This window comes from Salvelinus fontinalis, chromosome 36 (genome assembly GCF_029448725.1).
Source record: "Salvelinus fontinalis isolate EN_2023a chromosome 36, ASM2944872v1, whole genome shotgun sequence".
Classification (NCBI taxonomy): Eukaryota; Metazoa; Chordata; class Actinopteri; order Salmoniformes; family Salmonidae; genus Salvelinus; species Salvelinus fontinalis.
The window spans coordinates 19,609,277-19,636,993 of record NC_074700.1 but is presented as its reverse complement, the minus strand read 5'-3'; the positions used below and the strand labels follow the sequence as shown (position 1 = coordinate 19,636,993).

The following is a 27,717-nucleotide window of genomic DNA, read 5'->3' as shown; positions in this document are numbered from 1 at the left end:
AGTAGATGGGCCAGCTGCAATGTCTAAATTGTCTACACATCGGAAAGAATACATGAAAACTAAAATACGCTTTTTATCCTAATTTAGGGTCTGGCATTAAGTTAGCAGTGTTTGTTTACACTGACATTGTTAACCAACATTGTCATAAAATAGCAGTTTATTTGGTGTTATCATGGGAGAAGACAGTGGCACTACCCTTATGGAAAAAACACATGAATTCACATGTGATCTCATGTTATCACGTGATCTTATGAGAAGTTACTGTGATAACAAAATTAAAAGTTCATTGGATTTATATAGCACTTTTCTATTGACTTACTCAAAGTGCTTTACATAGTAGGGGGAAACTCACCTCTTCCACCAGCAATGTGTTGCACCCACCTGGGTGATGCAAGACAACCAGTTGTGTGTCAGAACGCTCACCACAGATCAGCTATTAGGTGGAGAGGTGAGGAGTGATAGAGTGCCTTCAGAAAGTATTCATACTCCTTGACTAATTTCACATTTAGTTGTGTCACAGCCTGAATTCAACATGCATTAAATTATGTATTTTTCTCACCCATCTACACACAATACCCATAATGACAAAGTGGAAACATGTTTTTAGAAATGTTTGCAAACGTATTGAAAATTAAATACAGAAATATCTCATTAACATAACTATTCACACCCTTGAGTCATTACTTTATAGAATCACCTTTGGTAGCGATTACAGCTTTGAGTCTTTCTGGGTAAGTCTCTAAGAGCTTTCCACTCCTGGACTGTGCCATATTTTTCCATTATTCTTTTTTAAATTATTCAAGCTCGGTAAATTGGTTGCTGATCATTACGAGAAAAACATTTTCTGGTCTTGCCATAGATTTTCAAGTAGATCAAAACTGTAATTTCGCCAATCATTCACTGTCTTCTTGGTAAGCAACTCCATTGTTGATTTGGCCTTGTGTTTTAGGTTATTGTCCTGCTGAAAGGTGAATTCATCTCCCAGTGTCTGATGGAAAGCAGACAACCGGGTTTCCTCTAGGATTTTGTCTGTGCTTATCTCTGTTTATTTTCTATCCTGAAAACTCCCCAGTTCTTAACGATTACAAGCACACCCATAACATGATGCAGTCACCACTAGAAAATATGGAGAGTGGTAGTCATTAATGTGTTGTATTGGATTTGCCCCAACCATAACACTTTGTATTCTGGACAAAAAGTATATTGCTTTGTCACATTTTTTTGCAGTATTACTTTAGTGCCTTGTTGCAAACAGGATGCATGTTTTGGAATATTTATATTCAGTACAGGCTTTGTCACGACTTCAACCGAGGCAGGCTCTCCTTCGCGTTCGGGTGGCGCTCGGCGGTCGTCGTCACCGGCCTACTAGCTGCCACTGACTCTTTTTCCTCCCCCTCCTTATGTGTTTATTTGTATCACCTGTGTTCAGTTAGTTGTTAATTAGTGTGGCTTTATTAGTCAGCCAGCCCGTACGCTTCTTTGTGCGGGATTGTTATTGTCACACCCTGGCCTTAGTTTTCTTTGTTTTCTTAATTATTTTAGTTAGGTCAGGGTGTGACATGGGGAATGTATGTGTTTTTGTAGTGTCTAGGGTGGTTGTAAGGTTTAGGGGGTTTATTAGAGTAGTTGGGTTTATGTTTAGTATAGAAGTCTAGCTGTGTCTATGGTTGAGTGTAGGTATCTAGGAAAGTCTATGGTTGCCTGAATTGGGTCTCAATTAGAGACAGCTGGTTATTGTTGTCTCTGATTGGGAGCCATATTTAAGGCAACCATAGGCTTTAGCTGTTTGTGGGGAATTGTCTATGTCAAAGTGTTTTGTGTCAGCACTTATGTTTGTATAGCTTCACGGTCGTCTGTTTTGTTGGTTTGTTTCGTTTTTTTCCTTCTTATAATAAAAAGAAGATGTATTTTTCACACGCTGCGCCTTGGTCCTCTCTCTCTCCCTTTGACGATCGTGACAGTTATATTGTAGCTTTTGGATTTCGGGAGTGTATATTGTTATTGTGGACTGGGTTTGTTTCTCGTGTCGTTGGACCGTTGTGTATGACACCCAGTACGTCCGTGTTGGACATTTTGTTTGCCAGTTGGGCATTAAAGACTCAACATATTGAAGCTCTGCTGTTCCTGCGTCTGACTTCGCACCCCCCGACACCCAGGGCGTTACAGGCTTCCTTCTTTTCACCCTGTCAATTAGATTAGGATTGTGGAGTAATTGCAATATTGTTGATCAATCCTCAATTTTCTCCTATCATAGCCTTTAAATACTATAACTGTTTTAAAGTCATCATTGGCCTCAACATAGTGAGGAAGGACATCTATATCCTATATATTGATACACCATCCGAAATTGTAATTACTAACTTCACCATGCTCAAATGGATTTTTAATGTCTGTTTTTTATTTTATTTTACCCATCTACCAATAAGAAAACATCCCTGGTCTTTGTGGTTGAATCTGTGTTTGAAATTCACTTCTCGACTGAGGGGCCTTAAAGATAATTGTCTGTGTGGGATACAGAGATGAGGTAGTCATTCAAAAATCATGTTAAACACTTTTTGCACAGAGTGAGTCCATGCAACGTATTATGTGACTTATTAAGCACAATTCACTCCTGAAATGATTTAGGCTTGCCATAACAAAGTACCTGAATACTTATTGACTCAAGAAATGTCTGCTTTTCATTTTAAACCATTTGTAAACATTTCGAAAAACATAATTCCACTTTGACATTATGGGGTATTGTGTGTAGGCCAGTGACAGAACATCTCAATGTAATCCATTTGAAATGCAGCCTGTAACAACAACATATGGAAAAAGTCAAGGGGTATGAATACTTTCTGAACACAATGTATTACGCCAATCAGGAATGAGGGGGAGATGATGGAATGGTGTATTTTGACATGACACCAGGGTTGTTATCACAACATGTGATAATATTAAACTACACATGTGAAACTATTTTAGCACGTGAACACATGATCTCGTGAAATACATGTGACAAAATGGGAATACATTTTAAAGTGATACCATGAAACTACACATGACAAATACACTTTCACATGTTAACATTTCAGCTCAACATGTGAAAACAGCTATTTCACACGTGAAAATAAAATTTTCACATAAGTCTTTTTTGTAAGGGAAGTAATGAAATGGTATGGGGGTTATTAGGTAAGTGATACACTTCACATTCGACATGATCACTTAGTCCTGACATTCAATATGAACCCACCTGAGATTTCACAACGTCTGGGTTTGAGGAACACTGATCTTTATGCTGCGCTACAAAGTCTGTAGCGTTCTAAGAAGTCCCCTACAGATGAATTACCTATAATACATCTCTGCAAAATAATGCCATCTGCACTGCTATTTTAGTTATCAGTTAATCTGACTATTGTGTCATGATTTATTTAATTTACTGAATTAAGCAATTTGAGGTTCTGTATTATTGTCTAATGTTGAATGTAGTTGAATGTACTCCTGAATGTACTCCTGAATAACTATGATAAATATAATAGGCTTTATTGAGTGTATTTTAAACAAAGCTGAGATTTTCTTTGAAGTCCTAAGTGTAGGAACACAGGTGAAGTCAGTAATTATTTGTGGCATCGCAGGATGATCAGAATAACGTGAACCAGAAGGTTGGTTCAAAATCCCAGGTGAGGACATGTTAAATGAATGCAGCCCGACAGTGTGCACTTGATGGTGCCCCTGTAGTATACTGTGAGGGCCCTCGGGGAAAGGCCACATTTCATCAGCCTGCTGAGGGTAAAGATTCGCTGTCGTGCCCTCCTCACCATGGTGCCCGAGGGGTTTGAGCATTTCAGCTCCTCAGAGATATGTACCCCGAGAAACGTAACATTTTTTACCGTCTCCAGGGCGACCGCAATGATGATGATGGGGCGTGCCCAGGTCCTTGATCCTCCTGAGGTCCGCAATCAGCTCCTTTGTTTTGCTGAAGGTGAGGGAGTGGTTGCTTACCTGGCACCACATCGGCAGAGTGCCTACCTCCTCCCTGTAGGCTGTCTCGTCGTTGTTGGTAATCAATCATACTATTGTCAAGTCGTCAGTGAACTTGATGATGGAGTTAGAACTGTGTGAGGCCATGCAGCCATGGGTATACAGAGAGTACAGAAGGGGACTGAGGACGCACCCTTGTGGGGCCCCCATGTTGAAAATCCGTGTTGAGGAGGTAATGTTGCCTACCTTCACCACCTGGGGGCAGCAGGTCAGGAAGTCCTGGACCCAGTTGCATAGGGAGGAGTTCAGTCCCAGGGCTGTGAGTTTTCTGGTGAGCTTAGAGAGCACTATGGTATTGAAGGCTGAGCTGTAGTTGATTAACAGCATCCTCACATATGCATTCCTCTTGTCCAGGTTGGTGAGGGCAGTGTGCAGTGAAATGGCAATTACGTCGTCCGTGGATCTGTAGGGGCGGTAGGCGAATTGAAGACGGTCAAGTGTATCAGAGAGGGAGGAGGTGATGTAGTCTTTGACAAGCCTCTCGAAGCACTTCATAATGATGGAAGTGAGTGCTATGGGTCGGTAGTCATTCAGTCCAGTTACTTTCCCTTTCTTGGTCAAGGGGATAATAATGTACATCTTGCATAATAATGTCATTATAAAAACACAAACACAATGTTATAATGTATGTCAAATTGTTCCAAATATGAAAGTTGAAAACACTGTGATTGCGTGACGTTCCGGGGACATCCTAACAACTAATTTCTGTTTGCAGGGCATCACCTGTGAAATGTCATGTGAAAAAAATCCACATGGGAAACTTCATATGAAGGGCGCGTTCGTAAATTCACTCTGGCTATCTACTCCGATTTCAGAGCACTCAACGTCTGAGTGTGCATGAGCGCAGAATAACTGATGAATTTACCAACGCTCAACACCTGTTGAATATGGCCAGTTTCAGTAAACATCGGCAAAAAAGCTTAAATAAGCAGCACAGTTACAGTCTCCAACGCTCTCGATAACATGAAAACAGCTTAACCATCTCTGCTAGGGCAAGTAAAATGGTCAGAGTGAGGTGTTCTCTCATTTATACTGGAAGTAAATGGCAAGTTAGCTAACTTTAGCCAGTTAGTTTTGGTGCTTGACTGCCGTTGTGAAGTCAGAACTCTTGGATCAACCCTACTCCTCGGCCAGAGCGTCCAGTGTGCACACTAAACGCTCCGAGAGATAAACACTCTGAATTTACGAATATACAATCTGACACTGCTCTGAATTTACAACCGCCCAGAGCACACTCTGAGCGCTCTCTAGCACTCCAGAGAGAATTTACAAACGCACCCGAAATATCACATGTGAAGTGTTCCAAAACTACATGGTTTTACATGATTTCACATGTGAAAGGTTATGTGATCACATGTGAAAGTCCACATGTGAAATATCATCACACGTGAAGTGTTCCAAAACATTTCATTTCCCACTTGTGGAATCATTAGTTTTTTCCATAAAGGGGGCAATTAAAAGTTATACACTTCAATGGATATGATTAATTGAAATGTGCAAACATTTAATTAGAAATCTCAGAATGCACCTTAAAAATAAGTACAGGACAGATGTGGTAATCAGTAACCTGAATATGGCATGTTGTTATTTATTTAAAGCTAATATTGGTGCAATGTGACTTTCTTTGTTGTAGTGCTGAATACACACATCAACTCTGGACAATCTGAAGATGATGATGGTAGATATTTGTTCACTTCATCAAGCCTCCATCTCTAAATGCTTCTTCCTATTTCTTTATTTGTGATTTTTAAAGTTGATTTTGGCTGGACATATTTTGAGTTTTTGTGTCTCAAAATAACATGTATAATGCAACTGTATCATCCTGGTTTGATTTTGTGCAGGAGTGGTGACGGCTGTTCTGACCATACACCCCAACACCTCCCAGATATTCAGTGGAGAGTGTGTCACTCTCAGATGTGTCATACAGGGGGGAGGAGTCACTGACTGGGAGTACACATGGTTAACACCCAGTCCAGATCAATGTCCACAGAAAGAACATGAATGTATTATCAGTGCAGCTGAGTTTTCCCACAGTGGTGACTACAGTTGTCTGGGTTTACATCAGCAGCAGGATTCTAAACGGAGTGATGCAGTCACACTGACAGTGACACGTACGTCATCTTATCTCTCATTCACATCTGTGCCTCCGTTCTTATAACCACTTGACATTGGGCCCCATTTTAAGGATGCTGTTTAGTTGTTTTAAAAATGTATGTTGTGTCTTTCTGCAGCTCTGCCCAAAGCTTCACTGACTGTAGAACCAAACCCTGTGTTCCCTGGAGAGACAGTTACTCTGATGTGTTCAGTAGGGTCTGACAGTATCTGGAACTATCAGTGGTACAAAGACAGGAATGATAATGTAGTATCCCAGTCTGTCAGACACACTATAACAGGAGACACCCTCACCATCAGTAGAGCTGCTGAGTCTGACCAGGGTCTCTACTGGTGTCAGGGAGAGATCCAGTCCAGATCCATATCAATCATCAGTGATCTTGTCACCATCACTATGAATGGTGAGTAACTTTGTAGTGTGTTTTGTTGTCATAAAGATGGACACTATTTATTTTGAGTCAATCATTGTCTTTTTGTCAGTATTCTTAGTTATAATAACAACAATACAGGTAAGTGCCAAAACAAAGGAAGCATCAACATCAAGTGTCTTAATAGAGTTTTGGGCCTCTAGCCAGAACAGATTCTAAGTGTCTGTGGTGTTTTGTTGATGGTGGTGGAACACGCTGTCTCAGGCGTCGCTCCAGAATGTCCCCTAAATGGTCAAATGGGTTGAGATCTGGTGACTGAAATGGCCATGACATATGATTATCATCGTTGTCATGCTCATTAAACCGTTCAGTGACCACTCGTGCCCTGTGGATGGGAGATATTGTCATCCTATGGGGGTATAACCATGGTAGCCAAAATAATGGGCAACTGCGCCTGCCCATTATTTTTATACATGACCCTAAGCATGATGGGATGTTCATTGCTTCGGAATTGCTCAGGAACCACACCTGTGTGGAAGCACCTACTTACAATATCTGTTGTATACATCACTGACTCAAGTGGATCCTTTATTTAGCCAGTTACCTGTAAATGTATTTTTTGTCTAATTTCATATAACAATTCAATAAATATGGTTATCATACTTTGGAAAGTGTGGTGCACCAACTGCATTTAATCATGATAGAGCAGATTTTATGTATGAATTAACTAACTACATTTAATCATGATAGAGAAGATGCTATGTATGACTCAACTAACTACATTTAATCATGATAGAGCAGATTCTACAGTATATCCCAAAAGTGAGTACACCCCTCACATTTTTGTAAATATTTGAGTATATCTTTTCATGTGACAACACTGAAGAAATGACACTTTGCTACAATGTACAGTAGTGAGTGTACAGCTTGTATAACAGTGTAAATTTGCTGTCCCCTCAAAATAACTCAACACGCAGCCATTAATGTCTAAACCGCTGGCAACAAAAGTGAGTACACCCCTAAGTGAAAATGTCCAAATTGGGCCCAAAGTGTCAATATTTTTTGTGGCCACCATCATTTTCCAGCACTGCCTTAACCCTCTTGGACATGGAGTTCACCAGAGCTTCACAGGTTGCCACTGGAGTCCTCTTCCACTCCTCCATGACGACATCACGGAGCTGGTGGATGTTAGAGACCTTGCACTCCTCCACCTTCCATTTGAGGATGCCCCACAGATGCTCAATAGGGTTTAGGTCTGGAGACATGCTTGGCCAGTCCATCACCTTTACCCTCAGCTTCTTTAGCAAGGCAGTGGTCGTCTTGGAGGTGTGTTTGGGGTCGTTATCATGTTGGAATACTGCCCTGCGGCCCAGTCTCCGAAGGGAGGGGATCATGCTCTGCTTCAGTACGTCACAGTACATGTTGGCATTCATGGTTCCCTCAATGAACTGTAGCTCCCCAGTGCCGGCAGCATTAATGCAGCCCCAGACCATGACACTCCCACCACCATGCTTGACTGTAGGCAAGACACACTTGTCTTTGTACTCCTCACCTGGTTGCCGCCACACACGCTTGACACCATCTGAACCAAATAAGTTTATCTTGGTCTCATCAGACCACAGGACATGGTTCCAGTAATCCATGTCCTTAGTCTGCTTGTCTTCAGCAAACTGTTTGCGGGCTTTCTTGTGCATCATCTTTAGAAGAGGCTTCCTTCTGGGACGACAGCCATGCAGACCAATTTGATGCAGTGTACGGCGTATGGTCTGAGCACTGACAGGCTGACCCCCCCCACCCCTTCAACCTCTGCAGCAATGCTGGCAGCACTCATATGTCTATTTCCCAAAGACAACCTCTGGATATGACGCTGAGCACTTGCACTTAACTTCTTTGGTCGACCATGGCGAGGCCTGTTCTGAGTGGAACCTGTCCAGTTAAACCGCTGTATGGTCTTGGCCACTGTGCTGCAGCTCAGTTTCAGGGTCTTGGCAATCTTCTTATAGCCCAGGCCATCTTTATGTAGAGCAACAATTCTTTTTTTCAGATCCTCAGAGATTTCTTTGCCATGAGGTGGCATGTTGAACTTCCAGTGACCAGTCGGTATTGGAGTGTGAGAGCGATAACACCATATTTAACACACCTACTCCCCATTCACACCTGAGACCTTGTAACACTAATGAGTCACATGACACCTGGGAGGGAAAATGGCTAATTGGGTCTAATTTGGACATTTTCACTTAGGGGTGTACTCACTTTTGTTGCCAGCGGTTTGGACATTAATGGCTGTGTGTTGAGTTATTTTGAGGGGACAGCAAATTTACACTGTTATACAAGCTGTACACGCACTACTTTACATTGTAGCAAAGTGTCATTTCTTCAGTGTTGTCACATGAAAAGATATACTCAAATATTTACAAAAATGTGAGGGGTGTACTCACTTTTGTGATATACTGTATGTATGAATCAACTAACTACATTTAATCATGATAGAGCAGATTCTATGTATGAATCAACTAACTACATTTAATCATGATAGAGCAGATTCTATGTATGACTCAACTAACTTTATGTGTCTTTCTACAGCTCTGCCTGTGGCCTCAGTGAGTGTCTCTCCTCAGGGTCTCCTCTACTCTGGAGAGACAGTCAGTCTGCAGTGTGTCATACCAGGCTACACAGACTGGAGGTACTACTGGTACAAAAACAACCAACACCTTCCTGATGAGACCAGTAAAGTCATCGATATCACCATCCACACCACTCAGACTGGTCTGGTTGGTCAGTACAGATGTGAGGGGACGAGGACAGATCAGCCGCAGAGGTCACAACCCAGTGATGACATCACTATCAGTGTCACTGGTGAGTTCACTTTTGATTTTCCATCACTAACTGGACGTTCCTAATTCTGAGTAAAACTTTTCTTTGCCTTTGAAGATATATTCTTAATAGCTACTCATGTATCCAGTTTAGGTAATGTGTTCACTTCATCTGTTCCATCACTAAATGAGCTCTTCTAAATCTGAATGTGATCTTTTCTTGCGTCTTTAGGATAGGTAATATCTAATCTGTGATGTGTTTTCACAGCTCAGCCCAAAGCTACACTGACTGTAAAACCCAACCCTGTGTTCCCTGGAGAGACAGTCACTCTAATGTGTTCAGTAGGGTCTGACAGTATCTGTAACTATCAGTGGTACAAAGACAGGAATTATAATGTATTATCCCAGTCTGAGAGACACACTATAACAGGAGACACCCTCACCATCAGTAGAGCTGCTGAGTCTGACCAGGGTCTCTACTGGTGTCAGGGAGAGATCCAGTCCAGATCCATATCAATCATCAGTGATCTTGTCACCATCACTATGAATGGTGAGTAGCTTTGTAGTGTGTTTTGTTGTCATAAAGATGGACACTATTTATTTTGAGTCAATCATTGTCTTTTTGTCAGTATTCTTAGTTATAATAACAACAATACAGGTAAGTGCCAAAACAAAGGAAGCATCAACATCAAGTGTCTTAATAGAGTTTTGGGCCTCTAGCCAGAACAGATTCTAAGTGTCTGTGGTGTTTTGTTGATGGTGGTGGAACACGCTGTCTCAGGCGTCGCTCCAGAATGTCCCCTAAATGGTCAAATGGGTTGAGATCTGGTGACTGAAATGGCCATGACATATGATTATCATCGTTGTCATGCTCATTAAACCGTTCAGTGACCACTCGTGCCCTGTGGATGGGAGATATTGTCATCCTATGGGGGTATAACCATGGTAGCCAAAATAATGGGCAACTGCGCCTGCCCATTATTTTTATACATGACCCTAAGCATGATGGGATGTTCATTGCTTCGGAATTGCTCAGGAACCACACCTGTGTGGAAGCACCTACTTACAATATCTGTTGTATACATCACTGACTCAAGTGGATCCTTTATTTAGCCAGTTACCTGTAAATGTATTTTTTGTCTAATTTCATATAACAATTCAATAAATATGGTTATCATACTTTGGAAAGTGTGGTGCACCAACTGCATTTAATCATGATAGAGCAGATTCTATGTATGACTCAACTAACTACATTTAATCATGATAGAGCAGATTCTATATATGAATCAACTAACTACATTTAATCATGATAGAGCAGATTCTATGTATGAAACAACTAACTACATTAATCATGATAGAGCAGATTCTATGTATGAATCAACTAACTACATTTAATCATGATAGAGCAGATTCTATGTATGAATCAACTAACTTCATGTGTCTTGGCTGGATGTCCTTTGGGTGGTGGACCAATGTTGATGCATACGAGAAACTGTTAAGCGTAAAAACCCCGGCAGTGTTGCAGTTCTTGACACACTCAAACCGGTGCGCTTAGAACCTACTACCAGACCCCGTTCAAAGGCACTTAAATATTTTGTCTTGCCCAGTCACCTCTGAATTACAAACATACACAATCCATGTCTCAATTGTCTCAAGGTTTAAAAATCCTTCTTTAACCTGTCTCCTCCCCTTCATCTACACTGATTGAAGTAAATTTAACAAGTGACATCAATAAGGGATCATAGCTTCACCTGGATTCACCTGGTCAGTCTATGTCAAGGAAAGATCAGGTGCTTCTAACGTTTTGTGCACTCAGTGTATGTAGACATGGTCTGTGTGGAATGTTCCCTCTAATTTTGTCTCTGCAAATTCCAGCAAGCATTTACTGTGAACACTGAGACTGTACCCGCTTTAAGTTACAGTATTAACAGTGGCCAAGTAGGCTACTGTGTCTATTTGATACTGTGTCTATTTGATTATAATGTTGGCCTACCAGTGACCTACCATAAAAAACAACTGTGAAAAATGCATCCCATAACATTTTAACGTGGAAATAGCTGTTCTAAATAGTTTTTGTATGTTTTTAAAAGTAGACTGTGACTTTACACTTTTTTTAATGTAGTTCTGTCCTTGAGCTGTTCTTGTCTATTCATGTTCTGTATTATGTCATGTTTCATGTTTTGTGTGGACCCCAGGATGAGTAGCTGCTGCTTTTGCATAAGCTAATGGGGATCCTTATAAAATAGCAAATATCTATCATACAGCCTACAGTAGCAGCCAATGTGCGGGACTCAATGTAGGCCTACATTCCATTAAACTTTTGAGAAGAAAAAAACCATGCAGGGTTTGACATTCATCTGTTAATCCAGTAGTCATTCAGACAATGGGGTGACTGAATATTTTGTGTTGTTTAATTCAAGAAATCTTTACAAAAATAAAATACATTATTATTCCAATACCATTATTAGCGAATCAGACAAATTATGCTACGCTCTGCCTATTGGCTACTTAGCTTTTTCAAGACCGTCTCAAAATACAACACTGCCCCTTTAAGACAAAAAAAGCTCTTTACATGACTCCTTTTTCAAAGATGGCTGAAAACACACATGTTGTGTTCTTGTAGGAAGCCACCACTTGCTCATTGTTGACCAGAAAAGAGCTATAACTGTGCTAATAACTCACTAACTAGCAAGGAATATGAACAAATGTGCACACTTTGCTACATGCAGCTCTCACTTTGAGCTCAAATTAAGCTAAACTACTTGCGACCTCTCATACAGTCCAGTTCAAAGTGAATGGCTCAGATCCATATTTTATGTGGCAATGGCTATTTGCATAATAGGCCTACTGCAGCACTGATTGGTTATGGTGCACCGGTCTGTGTAGGCATAGGACTGACCTCCCGGGTGGCGCAGTGGTCTAGGGCACTGCATCGCAGTGCTAGCTGCGCCACCAGAGTCTCTGGGTTCGCGGCTGGGCTGGGTTCGCGCCCAGGCTCTGTCGCAGCCGGCCGCAACCGGGAGGTCCGTGGGGCGATGCACAATTGGCATAGCGTCGTCCGGGTTAGGGAGGGTTTGGCCGGTAGGGATATCCTTGTCTCAGTATGTAATGAAATGTAAAAATGTAATAAAATGTATGCACTCTACTGTAAATCGCTCTGGATAAGAGTGTCTGCTAAATGACTAAAATGTAAATGTAAAATGACTGAGTAGTGCCTGTCAGTGTAATACAATCCTACACCAGTGCGCTCTTCCACAGTTAGTTTTCCATACTATGGTTTGCATAGTTCGTGTTGTTTCGGTATGTTATATTGAAAGTGGCTAACATTGGGTTGATTCGATCAAAATCCCCACACTAGAGAGCGATGTTGATAGTGTTAACTAAATGGAAAATGAATCTCATGCTTCTCTGCTTGGGCTGAGATTTCTTATGCACGTGGTACTTCCCCGGTCCGCCTGTGCACAGCTTAGAGGAGACATTGCCGTGTGTATGTCAATCCAAAATAAAAGTTACCATTTTACCTACTAAAGTAAGACCCTACATGGTCTGACTGCTTTTGTCTTCATATTTAACTGTGTTTCCACAGCTCTGCCCAGAGCCTCAGTGAGTATCTCTCCTCAGTTTGTCCTTTACCCTGGAGATACAGTCACTCTGCAGTGTGACATATCAGACTACACAGACTGGACGTACCACTGGTTTAAAGACAACCAACTGCTTCCCAGTCCGACCAGAAAAACCATCACCTTCTCTCTCCTTGACAAGGCTGGTCAGTTCGAGTGTGTTGGGACGAGGGGAGGTCGGCCCCAGGAGTCATATCCCAGCTTTTCTCTCCCCATCATCATCACTGGTGAGCTCACTGTTTGTTTTCAACCTGGACTTTGTAAATTCAGAGCCAATGAGGGTTAATCTAAATACAGATATATACACTGTAAATTCTAACTGAATGGAGTCAACGTATGTCAAATATACTTTTATCACAATGTTACAGCATCAGCTGAATTACCAGGCAGGTATCCAGATGTTTTCTGCTCTGTTTCCTCAGCTCTGCCCAAAGCTACACTGACTGTAAAACCAAACCCTGTGTTCCCTGGAGAGACAGTTACTCTGACGTGTTCAGTAGGGTCTGACAGTAGCTGGAACTATCAGTGGTTCAAAGACAGGAATTATAATGTAGTATCCCAGTCTGTCAGACACACTATAACAGGAGACACTCTCACCATCAGTAGAGTTACTGAGTCTGACCAGGGTCTCTACTGGTGTCAGGGAGAGATCCAGTCCAGATCCATATCATCAATCATCAGTGATCCTGTCACTATTACCCTGAATGGTGAGTAACTATGTTGGGCGATTAGAACTGGCTCGCAGTCGGCGTTCCAATTAATCCCAAAGGTGTTCGACGGGGTTGAAGTCAGGGCTCTGTGCAGGCCAGTCAAATTCTTCCACACCGACCTCGACAAGCCATTTCTATATGGACCATCGCTTTGTGCACGGGGGGCATTGTCATGCTGAAACAGGAAAGGGCCTTCCCCAAACTGTTGCCACAAAGTTGAAAGCACACAATCGTCACGAATGTCATTGTATGCTGTAGCATTAAGATTTCCCTTCACTAGAATTAAGGGGACTAGCCTAAACCATGAAAAACAGCTCCAGACAATTATTCCTCCTCCACCAAACTTTACAGTTGGCACTATGCAATCGGGCGGTACCTTCCCCAGGCATCAGCCAAACAAAATTTGTCCGTCGGACATCACTCCAGAGAATCTGTTCCACTGCTCCAGTGTCCAATGGCTGCGAGCTTTACACCACTCCAGCCGACGCTTGGCATTGCGCATGGTTATCTTATGCTTGTGTGCAGCTTCTCTGCCATGGAAAGCCATATCATGAAGCTCCCGATGAACATTTATTGTGCTAAGTTTGCTTCAAGAGGCAATTTGTAACGCAGTAGTTAGTGTTTCAACCGATGACAGACCATTTTTACGTGCTCGGCACTTCAGCACTCGGCGGTCCCGTTCTGTGCGCTTGTGTGGCCTACCACATTGCAGCTGAGCCGTTGTTGCTCCTAGACGTTTCCACTTCACAATAACAGCACTTACAGTTGACTGGGTAAGCTCTAGAATGGCAGAAATTTGACAAACTGACTTGTTAGAAAGGTGGCATCCTATGACGGTGTCACATTGAAAGTCACTGAGCTCTTCAGTAAGGCCATTCTACTGCCAATGTTTGTCTATGGAGATTGCATGTCTGAGCGCTTGATTTTATACACATGTCAGCAATGGGTGTGGCTGAAAAAACCGAATCCACTAATTTGAAAAGCTGTCCACATACTTTTGCATATTTAGTTTATATATATAAAATAACAGTTACCGTATTACTTACTGAAGTCAGATCATACTTTGGAAAGATTGTTGCTCTGACTGCATTTGTCTTCATATAACTGTTTCCACAGCTCTGCCCACCGCCTCAGTGAAGATAGCCACTCCACAGGGTCTCCTCTACCCTGGAGAGACAGTCACTCTGCAGTGTGACATATCAGACTACACAGCCTGGACGTACCGCTGGTTCAGATACAATAAAGAGCTTCCCATTCAGACCAGAAAAACCATCACCATCTCTCTCCCTGACCAGGCTGGTCAGTACAGGTGTGTTGGGACGAGGAGAGGTCGGCCCCAGATGTCATATTCCAGCTCAGCTCTCCCCATCATCGTCACTGGTGAGTACATACCTTTCCATAATTTATCTAAGGATGAAAAACAATCTTTGCTTGATTAACAATCCGACATGTCAGTCCTTACCCGCCCTGCTGATAAGGGTGGGTCGGTTGTACTCATGGATTGGACAGTTTGTATAAATCATTGTCAGAAGTCATATCTCAGCTTTTCTCTCCCCATCATCATCATCATCATCATCATCACTGGTGAGCTCACTGTTTGTCTTCAATCTGGACTTTGTAAATTCAGAGCCAATGAGGGTTAATCTAAATACAGATATATACACTGTAAATTCTAACTGAATGGAGTCAACACACCCATATGTAAAATAGACTTTTTATCACAACAACAGCTGAATTAACAAGCTTGAATCCAGAGGCGGGGCGGCAGGTAGCCTAGTAGTTTGAGAGTTGGGCCAGTAACCGAAAGGTTTCTAGATCAAATCCCCGAGCTGACAAGGTAAAAATATGTTGTCCCGCTCCTGAAGAAGGCAGTTAACCCACTGTTCCTAGGCCGTCATTGTAAATAAGAATTTGTTCTTAACTGACTTGCCTAGTATGGTGGAAATTACAAGATCATGTTATAATAATTGTATTGCATCAAATTGTATATGCAACAGAACAAGGGGTTGTTAGAACGCTCATCTGTGTGTGTTCTACTGAGGATGGGCCTCTGGGAGATTTAACACTGACAGGAGATTTATGATGTCTTTTGGGTGATAAAACCTAAAGAGATCTCATTCCAGAGCATGAGTTAATGTTTCTGTTCTATATGGTACCGAGGAGAGATGACCCCAGGGTCAGACCCTGGTCTGTACACAAAGATAAGACACTGACACTGTCTGCTGTGAATTATAAGTATCTGTCACATCTGCTCCTGCCACGCCCTCTACTGCTCATCCTGTGTCTCCTTGGCCTGCCGCCAGACCCCCAGTACCATCTCCCTCTCTTGCTCTCTCTCTCTCTGTGTGTGTGTGTGTGTGTGTGTGTGTGTGTGTGTGTGTGTGTGTGTGTGTGTGTGTGTGTGTGTGTGTGTGTGTGTGTGTGTGTGTGTGTGTGTGTGTGTGTGTGTGTGGGCGGAGACAGGGGCTCTCAACGAATCATCTGAGGGTGATTCGTCGACCAGCCATCATTATCGTAGAGCACTCAATTGATTCACTTTATATGTGTGCGTTGTATTGACCTGCTCCCTTATTAATAAGTGATTAAACATTTAGTTTAAGTATAACTCTGACTTGTGTGATAAGTTTGTCTCTCCTCATTTGATAGTAAAGGAATTAACCACCACACTAGTTAAATAAAGGTTAAATAAAATAAAAATAAATCCTTATGTTTTGTGCTCTGTTTTCTCAGCTCTGCCCAAAGCTACACTGACTGTAAAACCCAACCCTGTGTTCCCCGGAGAGACAGTTACTCTGACGTGTTCTGTAGGGTCTGACAGTATCTGGAGCTATCAGTGGTACAAAGACAGGAATGATAATGTAGTATCCCAGTCTGGTTACAGTAACATTGGAGTCTCTCACACCATCAGTAGAGCTGATGTGTCTGACCAGGGTCAGTACTGGTGTGAAGGGAACAGAGTATCTAGACCCACATCTTCACAACCTAGTAATGCTATTACTCTCACTGTAAAAGGTGAGTTACTTTGTTCTGTGCTCTCTCTCGTCATACAGATAGACTCTGTTGTTGTTGGTGAGTCAATCATGTTTAATTTATCAAGTAAGATATTGAACCCTGCCCATGTCTCCTTGGTTAATAAATGGTTATATTTTCTGCCTACAACTCAGTGCAACGATTTAGAGTTACAGTAAGGTAGACATGTTAAAGTTTTTTAGAAACCCTAATCGTGGTATTTTAACATGTAGGCTGCTCACCTGCACATACTCTGACTCCTTTTAGAAGTAAGACTTATTTTGTACCTCCAGCCAATTACAATCACTCTCTTCTATGAAGGCTGATGCAAAACAGCTCCAGGCATTCCATGCTTTTCTTACATCTTGTTCTGAGCACCTGAGATTTACTATGCAACCTGCCACACGTCAAATCAATTCTGATTTTGTGTGAGGATAATGCTCTATACACTGGTGTAAAAACTTTACATATCCAGTAGCAGCTGACTTTTTGTAAGCGAACCACTCAATTTCGTCTCTACGATATTTTGGCATCAAACACGTCACCCTCCATAGGAGAGGGGGTGACCGCGACAATGTATTGTTCAAATGAGAGGCTGCCTGGATCTTTAATTTAAAGACTCTTGCTGCCTTCTGTCTCAACGTAGACTTTGATCTGAAGCCATTCTAGTGATTATTGTGATTTTTCTATTCATTGTAAATGTTTGTAGGCCTATGTAGCCACATTGTATCTATGATCAAATGCTTTACTTTCATGTTTTTTATATTTTCTATTTATATCTGTAAATTAACCAATGATATCAAGCCACACCCAGCCATGATTACAGACACCTGTGTTGTGTCCTTTGACACAATATAAACTAGTGACCCACAGTGTTTAACATTAAACCCTGATGAAGACAGCGTGTCTGTTGAAACGTTGGTTCTTAGGTTATGACATTATTGCATCTGAGCTCTAAGAGTGTGCTGCTCTCCTTTTCTTTTTCAAGTGTCCACTAGCCAGCACCTACCCTAAGTAGGTGTGTTATTTCTTTTGCCTCCAAGTCAATCATGTAGACATTTTCTGTGTGTCTGTACACTATTCTGCCTCACTGAATTCTGATCAGTTACCCATCAAGAGGACAAATCATGCAGCAGATCAGATCCATGTTTTCCAGATGCATCAAACACGTTTCTTGATTCCAACAGATAATCGTCCGACAGCTACACTGAGTTCTGACAAAGAGGACATATTCACAGGAGACAGTGTGACACTGAGCTGTACTGTAGAGTCTTCTGGATGGAAGTTTTACTGGTACAGACACAGACCAGACTCTACACCAGTAACCACAACCTCTGGATACTCCTACACACTCAGCTGGGTCAGTGTCTCTGATGGAGGACAGTACTGGTGCAGAGCTGGGAGAGGAGACTCAGTCTACTACACCCTGTACAGTGACCCAGTCCAGATAAACATTACTGGTGAGTCTAAAACAGTTTTATGATAAAGGGTTGCTAGTGTGGATAGAAAGTAATCTAGGGCATGATATTTTGTCTGCTGATTCTATCGCAACAATTATAGCTAACTTGAAGCTATATTCATGAGTAGACCTATTGATAAATTAATACATTTCAAATTTTACAACTGTTTATTCAGTTAGTTGTCTGTGTTGTGTCTGTGCAGAGAGACCTGTTGCTGTTCTGGTCCTCCAACCCAACTGGACCCAGATATTCATTAAAGAGACTGTTACTATGAGATGTGACATACAGGGAGGAGGAGACTCTGACTGGAACTACAGATGGTATAAGAATAGTCAGTTAGTGATCCCCTTTAGCACAAAGCCTGAGTACAGAATCAGTCCTGTCTACAGGTCTAACAGTGGTTCATATACCTGTGTGGGTGTAAAGGGCAACAAGATCTCCAAGACCAGTGAAGCTGTACAACTGACCGTGTCTGGTAAGTATATCTAATCATGTATAAAATAAATTGGGTTCACTAGAATACTTTCTAAGACTGAAAGGTTGAAACCTGTCCTCTATCAAATCACAGATCAACCTCAACCTGTCCTGAGTATCTCTCCTCAGTGGCTGAACCCTGGAGACTCAGTGACTCTGAGCTGTGAAGTTGACAAGACGTCTACAGGCTGGAGGTTCTCCTGGTACAGGACTGTTCCCTACAGAGCTGGGTTACCCTCCCTATCAGACAAGTCTTACTCTCTACAGCCCCTATCTGACAATCGGACTAGTGAAGACTCCTACACTCTGATCCCTGCTGGTCCTACTCCCACAGGAGGATATGTGTGTAGAGCTGGGAGAGGAGACCCAGTCTATGATACACTCTACAGTGAACCTCAGTTTCTCTGGTCAGGAGGTAACTAACTGCATTGAAACTGTATTGAATCATCTTTAAGTCACCCTCATGTGTCTATATAACTATAGGTTTGACTGTCTCTCTTTGTTACAGATCTGCAGCCTTCAGTGTCTCTTACAGTAAATCCCAACAGAACTCAGCATTTTAGATCAAAGTCTCTCTCACTGAGCTGTGAGGAGAAGGGAAACTCTACTGGATGGAGACTGATGAGATACACAGAGAGAGGAGTAGAGTCAGGGTGTGTCTCTAACTGGGGATCAATAACAGGGTCTACATGTACCATCAGCTACACATACACATGGTACAGTGGAGTGTTCTGGTGTGAGTCTGGATCAGGAGAGTACAGTAATGCTGTCAACATCACAGTAAATGGTATGTCTATTGTACAACATTCACTAGCGTTTTTACATATTGTAGCGACCCGCACAGACTGTGTGTTATAAGTTATGCTGTTTGTTTGTTGTGTTGGACTTACCAGTACCCAGTGTTTGCGGGGTCCTACATGCCAATCAACCTGCTATCTGCCAACCACGGGTGAGCCTGGAATGTTCCAGTGCCGGGCATCCTTGTGGTTTGTGGAGCAGCGGGAGGGCCTGGCAGGGGTGTGGAACACTGCAACTTTAAGACCATGCTTAGCCATTGTTCACTCTCTTAAGTTTTGCCTTAACAAGAGATGGTCACTGTTATTTCATACTGTGATCCTTGATTTATTTGGCGTGGGCTACGTTCAAACAGTAGCCTGTGTTGAGTTGGGTTAAGAACTTCTTGTTAATATGGGGGCGCTGTTTCCACTTTGGAAAAAATCGTGCCCAAATTAAACTGCCTCGTACTCTATTCTAGATCATACAATATGCATATTATTATTACTATTGGATAGAAAACACTCTCGTTTCTAAAACTGTTTGAATTATATCTGTGAGTAAAACAGAACTCATTTTGCAGCAAACTTCCATACAGGAAGTGAAAAATCTGAAAACGATGCTCTGTTCCAGGGCCTGCCTATTCAACTGGCTTTTATTTATTGATATGCATGCACTTCATACGCCTTCCACTAGATGTCAACAGGCAGTGGAAGGTGGAATGGGGTGTCTAGCTTGATCTGAGGCCGAACAATAACTTTTGGAGTGACAGGTCTGGAAATTTCTTTCTCTTCTCTGGCGCGCGAAGTACCTCGACATTGTCTTCTGATAAGCGTTCGGTATACACAGCGAATATCTCCGGCTCTGATTTTATTTGATACATGTGATAATAACATCGTAAAGTATGTTTTTTCAACCAAGTTTTATCAGTTTATTTAACGTTTATTGGTAGTTTTGGAATTTTCCGTTCTTTGCGTCAAGAGAAAATGGGCATGTTCGCGCCACATGGCTAGCTAAGGTTGCTAATTCGACAGGAGAAAAGGACATTCTAAAACCAAACAACGATTTATTCTGGACCAAGGACTCCTTGTACAAGATTCTGATGGAAGCTCAGCAAAAGTAAGAACAATTTATGATGTTATTTCATATATCTGTCGGGGTTACCCGATATGGCCTTTTTCCCAATTGAATTAGCAAGCATAACTAGCCAAGTGGCGCTAAGCTCTCCTTCGTGAACAAACGCACAGAACACAACATGCCTAACCTCTCGAAAAAAATTCAATAATATGATAAAACTATATTGAAAAAACATACTTTACGATGATATTGTCACATTTATCAAATAAAATCAAAGCCGGAGATAGTAGCCGTCTATAACGACAGCTTTTCAGAAGGCAATCCCCAGTTCCTTCTCGCGCCTTCCTGAAAACAGGAAATTGGTGTCACGTCATGCCAAGAGCTCTTATTCGACCTCAGATCAAGCTATACACTCCATTTCTTCTCTCACTGCCTATTGACATCTAGTAGAAGGCGTATGAAGTGCATGTATACTAATACATATCAAGCAAATTAATAGGGATGTCCTGGAACAGAGCATCGATTTCAGATTTTCCACTTCCTGTCAGGAAGTTTGCTGCAAAATGAGTTCTGTTTTACTCACCGATATAATTCAAACGGTTTTAGAAACTAGAGAGTGTTTCTATCCAATAGTAATAATAATATGCATATTGTACGAGCAAGAATTGAGTACGAGGCCGTTTGAAATGGGCACCTTTCATCCAAGCTACTCAATACTGCCCCTGCAGCCCTAAAAAGTAAATTATGATCTAGCCAGGTCATTAAATTCTTTAACTAAATGATTGCATATCATAAAATACAAGCTCAAAATATGTTTATTTATTGTGAGTGATGACTCCAGATGTACAGTATTATTGATATATTATGTTACACAGATGGTGATGTGATCCTGGAGAGCCCTGTCCATCCCGTGACTGAAAGAGACTCTGTGACTCTGTGCTGTAAATACCGGACAATCAGATCAAACTTCAAGGCTGATTTCTACAAAGACGGAGTACTCATCAAGAATGAGACCACAGGAGAGATGACCATCCCTACAGTATCCAAGTCAGATGAAGGATTCTATAAGTGTAAATCTGGTGAAGGAGAATCACCAGATAGCTGGGTGACAGTAAGAGGTGAGAAAATGTGTATGATCACAACTAAGTTACCTTTTTATTATCTGTGTTAAAAACTTGATTTAAGTGTTGATGTTAAAACTTCTTATGGCTGGGGGCAGTTTTGAGTAGCTTGGATGAATAAGGTGCCCAGAGTAAACTGCCTGCTACTCAGGCCCAGTTGCTAATATATGCATATTATTAGTGGATTTGGATAGGAAACACTCTGAAGTTTCTAATACTGTTTGAATGATGTCTGTGAGTATAACAGAACTCATATGGCAGGCAAAAACCTGAGAAAAAATACAACCAGGAAGTGGGAAATCTGAGGTTTGTAGTTATTCAACTCATAGCCTATCGAATATACAGTGGGATATTGGTAATATTGCGCTTCCTAATGCTTTTACTAGATGTCAACAGTCTTTAGAACCTTGTTTGATGCTTCTACTGTGAAGGAGGGGGAAATGAGGGCTCTTTGAGTCATGGGTCTGGCAGAGTGCCATGAGCTGACCACGCACGTGAGAGAGTTAGCTTGCGTTCCATTGCATTTCTGAAGACAAAGGAATTCTCAGGTTGGACCATTATTGAAAATGTATGTTAAAAACATCCTAAAGATTGATTCTATACTTCGTTTGACATGTTTCTACAAACTGTAATATGACTTTTCGTCTGAACTTTCGCATGGACTTGCCCGCGCATCATGAGTTTGGATTGTGTACTGAACGCGCAAACAAAAAGGAGGTATTTGGACATAAATGATGGACTTTATGGAACAAATCAAACATTTATTGTGGAACTGGGATTCCTGGGAGTGCATTCTGATGAAGATCATCAAAGGTAAGTGAATATTTATAATACTATTCTGGCGGATATCTTCATGGCTTGTTTGGGCTCTGAGCGCTGTACTCAGATTATAGAATGGTGTGCTTTTTCCGTAAAGTTTTTTTGAAATCTGACACAACGGTTGCATTAATTAAGGAGAGGTTTATCTAAAGTTCCATGTGTAATAATTGTATCTTTTATCAATGTTTATTATGAGTATTTCTGTAAATTGATGTGGCTCTCTGCAAAATCACCGGATGTTTTGGAGGCAAAACATTACTGAACGTCAATGTAAACTGAGATTTTTGGATATAAATATGAACTTTATCGAACAAAACATACATGTATTGTGTAACATTAAGTCCTATGAGTGTCATCTGATGAAGATCATCAAAGGTTAGTGATTCATTTTATCTCTATTTCAGATTTTTGTGACTCCTCTCTTTTGCTGGCAAAATGGCTGTGTTTTTCCTGTGAATAGGTGCTGACCTAACATAATGATATGTTGTGCTTTCGTCGTAAAGCCTTTTTGAAATAGGACACTGTGGTGGGATTAACAACACGTTTATCTTTAAAATGGTGTAAAATACTTGTATGTTTGAGGAATTTTAATTATGAGATTTCTGTTTTGAATTTGGCGCCCTGCACTTTCACTGGCTGTTGTCATATCGATCCCGTTAACAGGATCCCAGCCATAAGAAGTTGTTAATATAGTTTGCAATTTACAGACCTAGAAAATATGATATTTTAACTAAATTGTCAAAAGACGGGCCAGCCTGCTTTCTTTTCATGCTCTATACTGTAAACCCATATAACCTTTCTGAGTCTGTCCTGTTCTCTCTCCAGTCTCGCCAGTCTCAGATACATACAGGAATTTAACTACTTTATTTATTTTCTACCTCAGTCTGATGGTGTTGTGCTGTTCCCTCTCCAGTCTCTCCAGTCGTATCTCCTGGGTCCTCTACATCAGTCCTAGTAGGAGTGGTTGTGGGTCTGCTTGTTGCTGGTGTCATACTGGTCATTATCCTGGTCCTGCTGGTGAGATATCAAAACAGAAAAGGTGAGACTTTTACTATGTCTCATTTAATGGAAAATGTATTATTACGTTTGGAACAAAAATGTCTACATAGAAATAGGTGAAGAAAGTTCAGTACATAACACAATGTGTTTGTCATTACAGGTTCCTGTTTCAACAGAATATTCTGGTGAGTACAGCTGTCTCTCACTCATACTGATACAAACAGTATAACATCTTCTCTGTGCTTCTTATGCTGAGTATCTCTCTCCCTGTAGGCCCCCTCAGCCCCAGAGAACCAACCAGGACCCCCAACAGGACCAAGGATCTGGGTATACACATCAGCAGCATGGTCAGTATCTCATCCCAAACCTCTACCACTCCTCTCTATGTAACCTCATACACTGACTCATCAACATGTAATTTTTATAACATCCAGCTTTGGGGTCGAAATTTTAATTCTGGTCAATTCAGAAAGTAAACCAAATGCATTATTCTTCCTGAATTGACTGGAATTTAAATGGAACTGACCCCAAGCCTGATAACATGTCCCTAGGCAACCAACCTAACTAACCTGTCTCTCTCTTCTTTGATCAACAGGTGACGCTAACATCTATGATACGATCAATTCCTCAGACAACAATGATAATGGTAATGTAATGTTTTCAATATGAATGTGTAGTAGTCTGCTGCTCTTCATTTAATATGACATGTGGAGTTTGACTAAGTGGAGGTGTTTGTGTATTATGTCTCAGATGCTGCTGGTGCTTCTGCTGCTGGACCAAGTCATGTGACTTACGCCCAGATTCAACTGAAAAAGTTGGACAAGAAAAAGAAAGGTGACTCAACTGTGACATATATTTATTTAAAAAAATGTGCAGTGTGTCCAAGAAGAGTTAAAATGATGTACAAAAAAGAACCAGGCGATGTGGACAAAAAATCCATATTGTGATAAATGTACTGAGTTCATTTAACGTCTTATGGGCAGGACGCTACCTGGCCAACATCCTGTGAAATTGGAGAGCGCGAAATTCAAACTACAGTATTATAAATATTTAACTTTCATAAAATCACAAGTGCAATACATCAAAATAAAGCTTAACTTCTTGTTAAACCAGCCACGTGTCAGATTTAAAAAAGGCTTTACGGCGAATGCAAACCGATAATGTCCTTCTTTATATCCATAAAAACTCTGTTTAGCTGGCGCGCTTCAGTCAATAATCCACCCAGTTTCCCTCCATCAAAATGCATACAAAATGAATCCCAAACATTACTAATAAACTTTTCCAAACAAGTCAAACAACGTTTATAATCAAACCTTAGGTACCCTGATACGTAAATAAACAATACAATTTAAGAAGGAGAATCGTTATTGTCTTTACCGGAGAAAAATACCAAAGAACACGCTCTCTTCCACGCACTTGGAAACACTACAGCCAAAATGGCAGCCACCTAGAAAAACTACAATTTTTGGCTAATTTTCCAAAAACCAGCCTGAAACTAAAGACTGTTGACATCTAGTGGAAGCCCTAGGAACTGCAATCTGGGAGGACTTGGCCTTATAATTAAAGTGACAGTCATTGAAAATAGTGGTAGGCTGAAATTCTTTTCTTTTGGGATGGTTTGTCCTCGCGGTTTCGCCTGCCATATCATTTCTGTTATACTCACAGACATAATTTTAACAGTTTCAGAAACGTTAGTGTTTTTTATCCAAATTTACCAATTATATGCATATCCTAGCTTCTGGGCCTGAGTAACAGGCAGTTTACTTTGGGCACGCTTTTCATCCGGACGTCAAAATACTGCCCCCTACCCAAGAGGTTAACTAATATGACTTGTTGGATGGTTGTAGACATCTATTGCCCAATTAACAATTACACATATTAGCAAAGCTATTTCATTTTAAAATTCACATTTCTCTAGTATAAGCTACTTATCGTAATAAACAATATCAGCAAAATTCCCACGATAAGTGGTTGGTGTCGATCATATTTGGTTTATCATCCCAGCTGTAGTATAAAAATTATATATAATGTATATACACTGTAGACTCCGTCTCATGCTACCACTAGAGTGAAAGCACCGCCAGCATTCAAAAGTGACCAAAACATCAGCCAGGAAGCATAGGAACTGAGAAGTGGTCTGTGGTCATCACCTGCAGAACCACTCCTTTTTTGGGGGTGTCTTGCTAATTGCCTATAATTTCCACCTTTTGTCTATTCCATTTGCACAACAGCATGTGGAATTTATTGTCAATCAGTGTTGCTTCCTAAGGGGACAGTTTGATTTCACAGAAGTGTGATTGACTTGGAGTTACATTGTGTTGTTTAAGTGTTCCCTTTATTTTTTTGAGCAGTGTATTAAAGAAAATAACTAATTATACTAACTAACAAATTCTCTGCTCTTCTTCCTCTTCTTCAGAAAAGCTAGCTGATCCAGCTAAAAATCCAGTCTACTCTGTGGTGAAAACAGGGAAAGCGACAGGTAAGACCCAGTCTGCAAGTTGGTAGTCATTCAAATCAAAATGTGCAATTTTGTAGTTTCAGATGAAGCGGCAGAATATGCAATAAACTAATTTCATTTGTTGACTGAAAATGTCCCATTGTCAGCAGCAGCTGGACCTGTTGATGTCACCTATGCTGCGGTGGACCTCAAAAACAAGGCCAAAGCCAAGAAGAAGAGAGGTAAATATTGTTGAATAGCTATATTTCTAAGGGATAACCAACGAGGGGCTATGCATTCTATGGAAAATGATGCATGGTGTGAAAGGTTGTTCTTTATAAATAATGCTACTCCATATAAGGTTGCTGGAAAACAAATGCACCATCCTTCCACAGAGTTGCATTATTTTCCAGAGAACACATAGAGCCCTGAGTTGATTATCTCGCTTGTACCATGGCTATAATTTAACACAGTAAAAATGTGTTCATTTACCGGTAGAAATGTATTCAAGATCCAATGAAGTAGCTAGGTAGCAAGTTATTAGATAGCTACAGTAGTTGCCTTGGTAACCAAACAAAGAGACTTGCTAGCTTAGCTAATTAACCATCCTCCTAGATTGTAATTATGAAAATCAAATTCATCAATGACAATGATATTATCAATTTGACTTTTGCTTTCAATAGCAGCTTAAACATAGGACATGTAAGAATTAACTTCATAGCCATTGAATATTGCACTGCATTACTTAAGAAATAAGGCCCGAGGAGGTGTGGTGTATGGCCAATATACCGAGGGCTAAGGGCTGTTGTTCTTATGCATGACGCAACGTGGAGTGCCTGGACACAACCCTTAACCGTTGTATATTGGCCAGATATCACAAACCCCCGAGGTGCCTTATTGCTATTATAAACTGGTTACCAATGTAATTAGATCAATCTTTTTTGTATGTGTCTCTGTGTGTGGAGTAAAGGTGATCTAGACTTCCTAGATATAGGACATCGTGGTATACGGTCTGATATACTACGGCTGTCAGACAATCAGCATTCAGGGGTTGAACCACCCAGTTTATAAATCAAAATCATGCATGCTCTAGAATGCCCTTCAAGCCAATCAGAAATGAGTATTCAACAATGCCACGGTATAATGTTCTGTATAACTGTAAATGTTTTCTGATATTTTATTATCACCCCCTATAGAAACAGCAACCCCACCTGAGGCAGATTCAGTCTATTCTCAAGTAAAGCCACGCACAGCCCCCGGTAAGACTAAGGACTCGATTCAATCCGTATTGCAGAAGTTCATTGCTAAAGCGCAATTGACATGTTAATTTTGCTATAGCGCTGAACTTCCACGATACGGATTGAATCAAGCCCTAATCAAAATCTTTTGAAAGGATATGGAACTAATACTTAGATATACTCTAATATCAGAGCATGTCCTAACAAACTGGTGAGAAAACATTTATGATCACGTTACCGTTTTATGTCGGTGCGATGAATTTGTGATTATAGTGTTTTTACATAACTTTGTATTTTCACCATAGCAAATATTATCTTGCATTTAAATTGTAAAAAGGGGATGGCTGCAGGGGATGGCTGCCGTTTAAAAGGCTCCTAACCAACTGTGCTATTTTGTGTTTTTTCGCATTGTTTGTAACTTATTTTGTACATAATGTTGCTGCTACCATCTCTTATGACCAAAAATAACTTCTGGATATCAGAAAAGTGATTACTCACCTCGAACTGGATGAAGATTTTTTTCTTTAATGAGTCCGACGCGAAGAACGTACTCCATTCCAGACTATCCTACTTACAGGACAATAAAAACTGTATCTTATGTTTCACCGAGTAGTGGCTGAATGATGACACGGATCATTTAGTTGGCTGGGTTTTCTGTGCATTGAC

The 27,717-nt window shown here is 41.0% G+C and overlaps 1 protein-coding gene across 1 annotated transcript in view; it reads left to right on the top strand.

Moving 5' to 3' along the window:
• The window catches only part of LOC129835373 (basement membrane-specific heparan sulfate proteoglycan core protein-like), a 37,493-nt gene that overhangs the window by 1,303 nt on the left and 8,473 nt on the right, over positions 1–27,717 (top strand). Inside the window, exons 2-23 of the mRNA XM_055901011.1 lie at positions 5,654–5,698; positions 5,862–6,131; positions 6,252–6,533; positions 9,084–9,356; positions 9,582–9,863; positions 12,900–13,160; positions 13,356–13,640; positions 14,760–15,023; positions 16,374–16,655; positions 17,840–18,112; positions 18,315–18,587; positions 18,681–19,001; positions 19,095–19,373; positions 21,313–21,555; positions 23,291–23,416; positions 23,537–23,561; positions 23,650–23,723; positions 23,972–24,022; positions 24,127–24,210; positions 25,793–25,855; positions 25,981–26,055; positions 27,010–27,072. Of these exons, the coding sequence (XP_055756986.1) occupies positions 5,654–5,698; positions 5,862–6,131; positions 6,252–6,533; positions 9,084–9,356; positions 9,582–9,863; positions 12,900–13,160; positions 13,356–13,640; positions 14,760–15,023; positions 16,374–16,655; positions 17,840–18,112; positions 18,315–18,587; positions 18,681–19,001; positions 19,095–19,373; positions 21,313–21,555; positions 23,291–23,416; positions 23,537–23,561; positions 23,650–23,723; positions 23,972–24,022; positions 24,127–24,210; positions 25,793–25,855; positions 25,981–26,055; positions 27,010–27,072 (4,194 nt within the window). The remainder of the gene's footprint in view (positions 1–5,653; positions 5,699–5,861; positions 6,132–6,251; positions 6,534–9,083; positions 9,357–9,581; positions 9,864–12,899; positions 13,161–13,355; positions 13,641–14,759; positions 15,024–16,373; positions 16,656–17,839; positions 18,113–18,314; positions 18,588–18,680; positions 19,002–19,094; positions 19,374–21,312; positions 21,556–23,290; positions 23,417–23,536; positions 23,562–23,649; positions 23,724–23,971; positions 24,023–24,126; positions 24,211–25,792; positions 25,856–25,980; positions 26,056–27,009; positions 27,073–27,717) is intronic.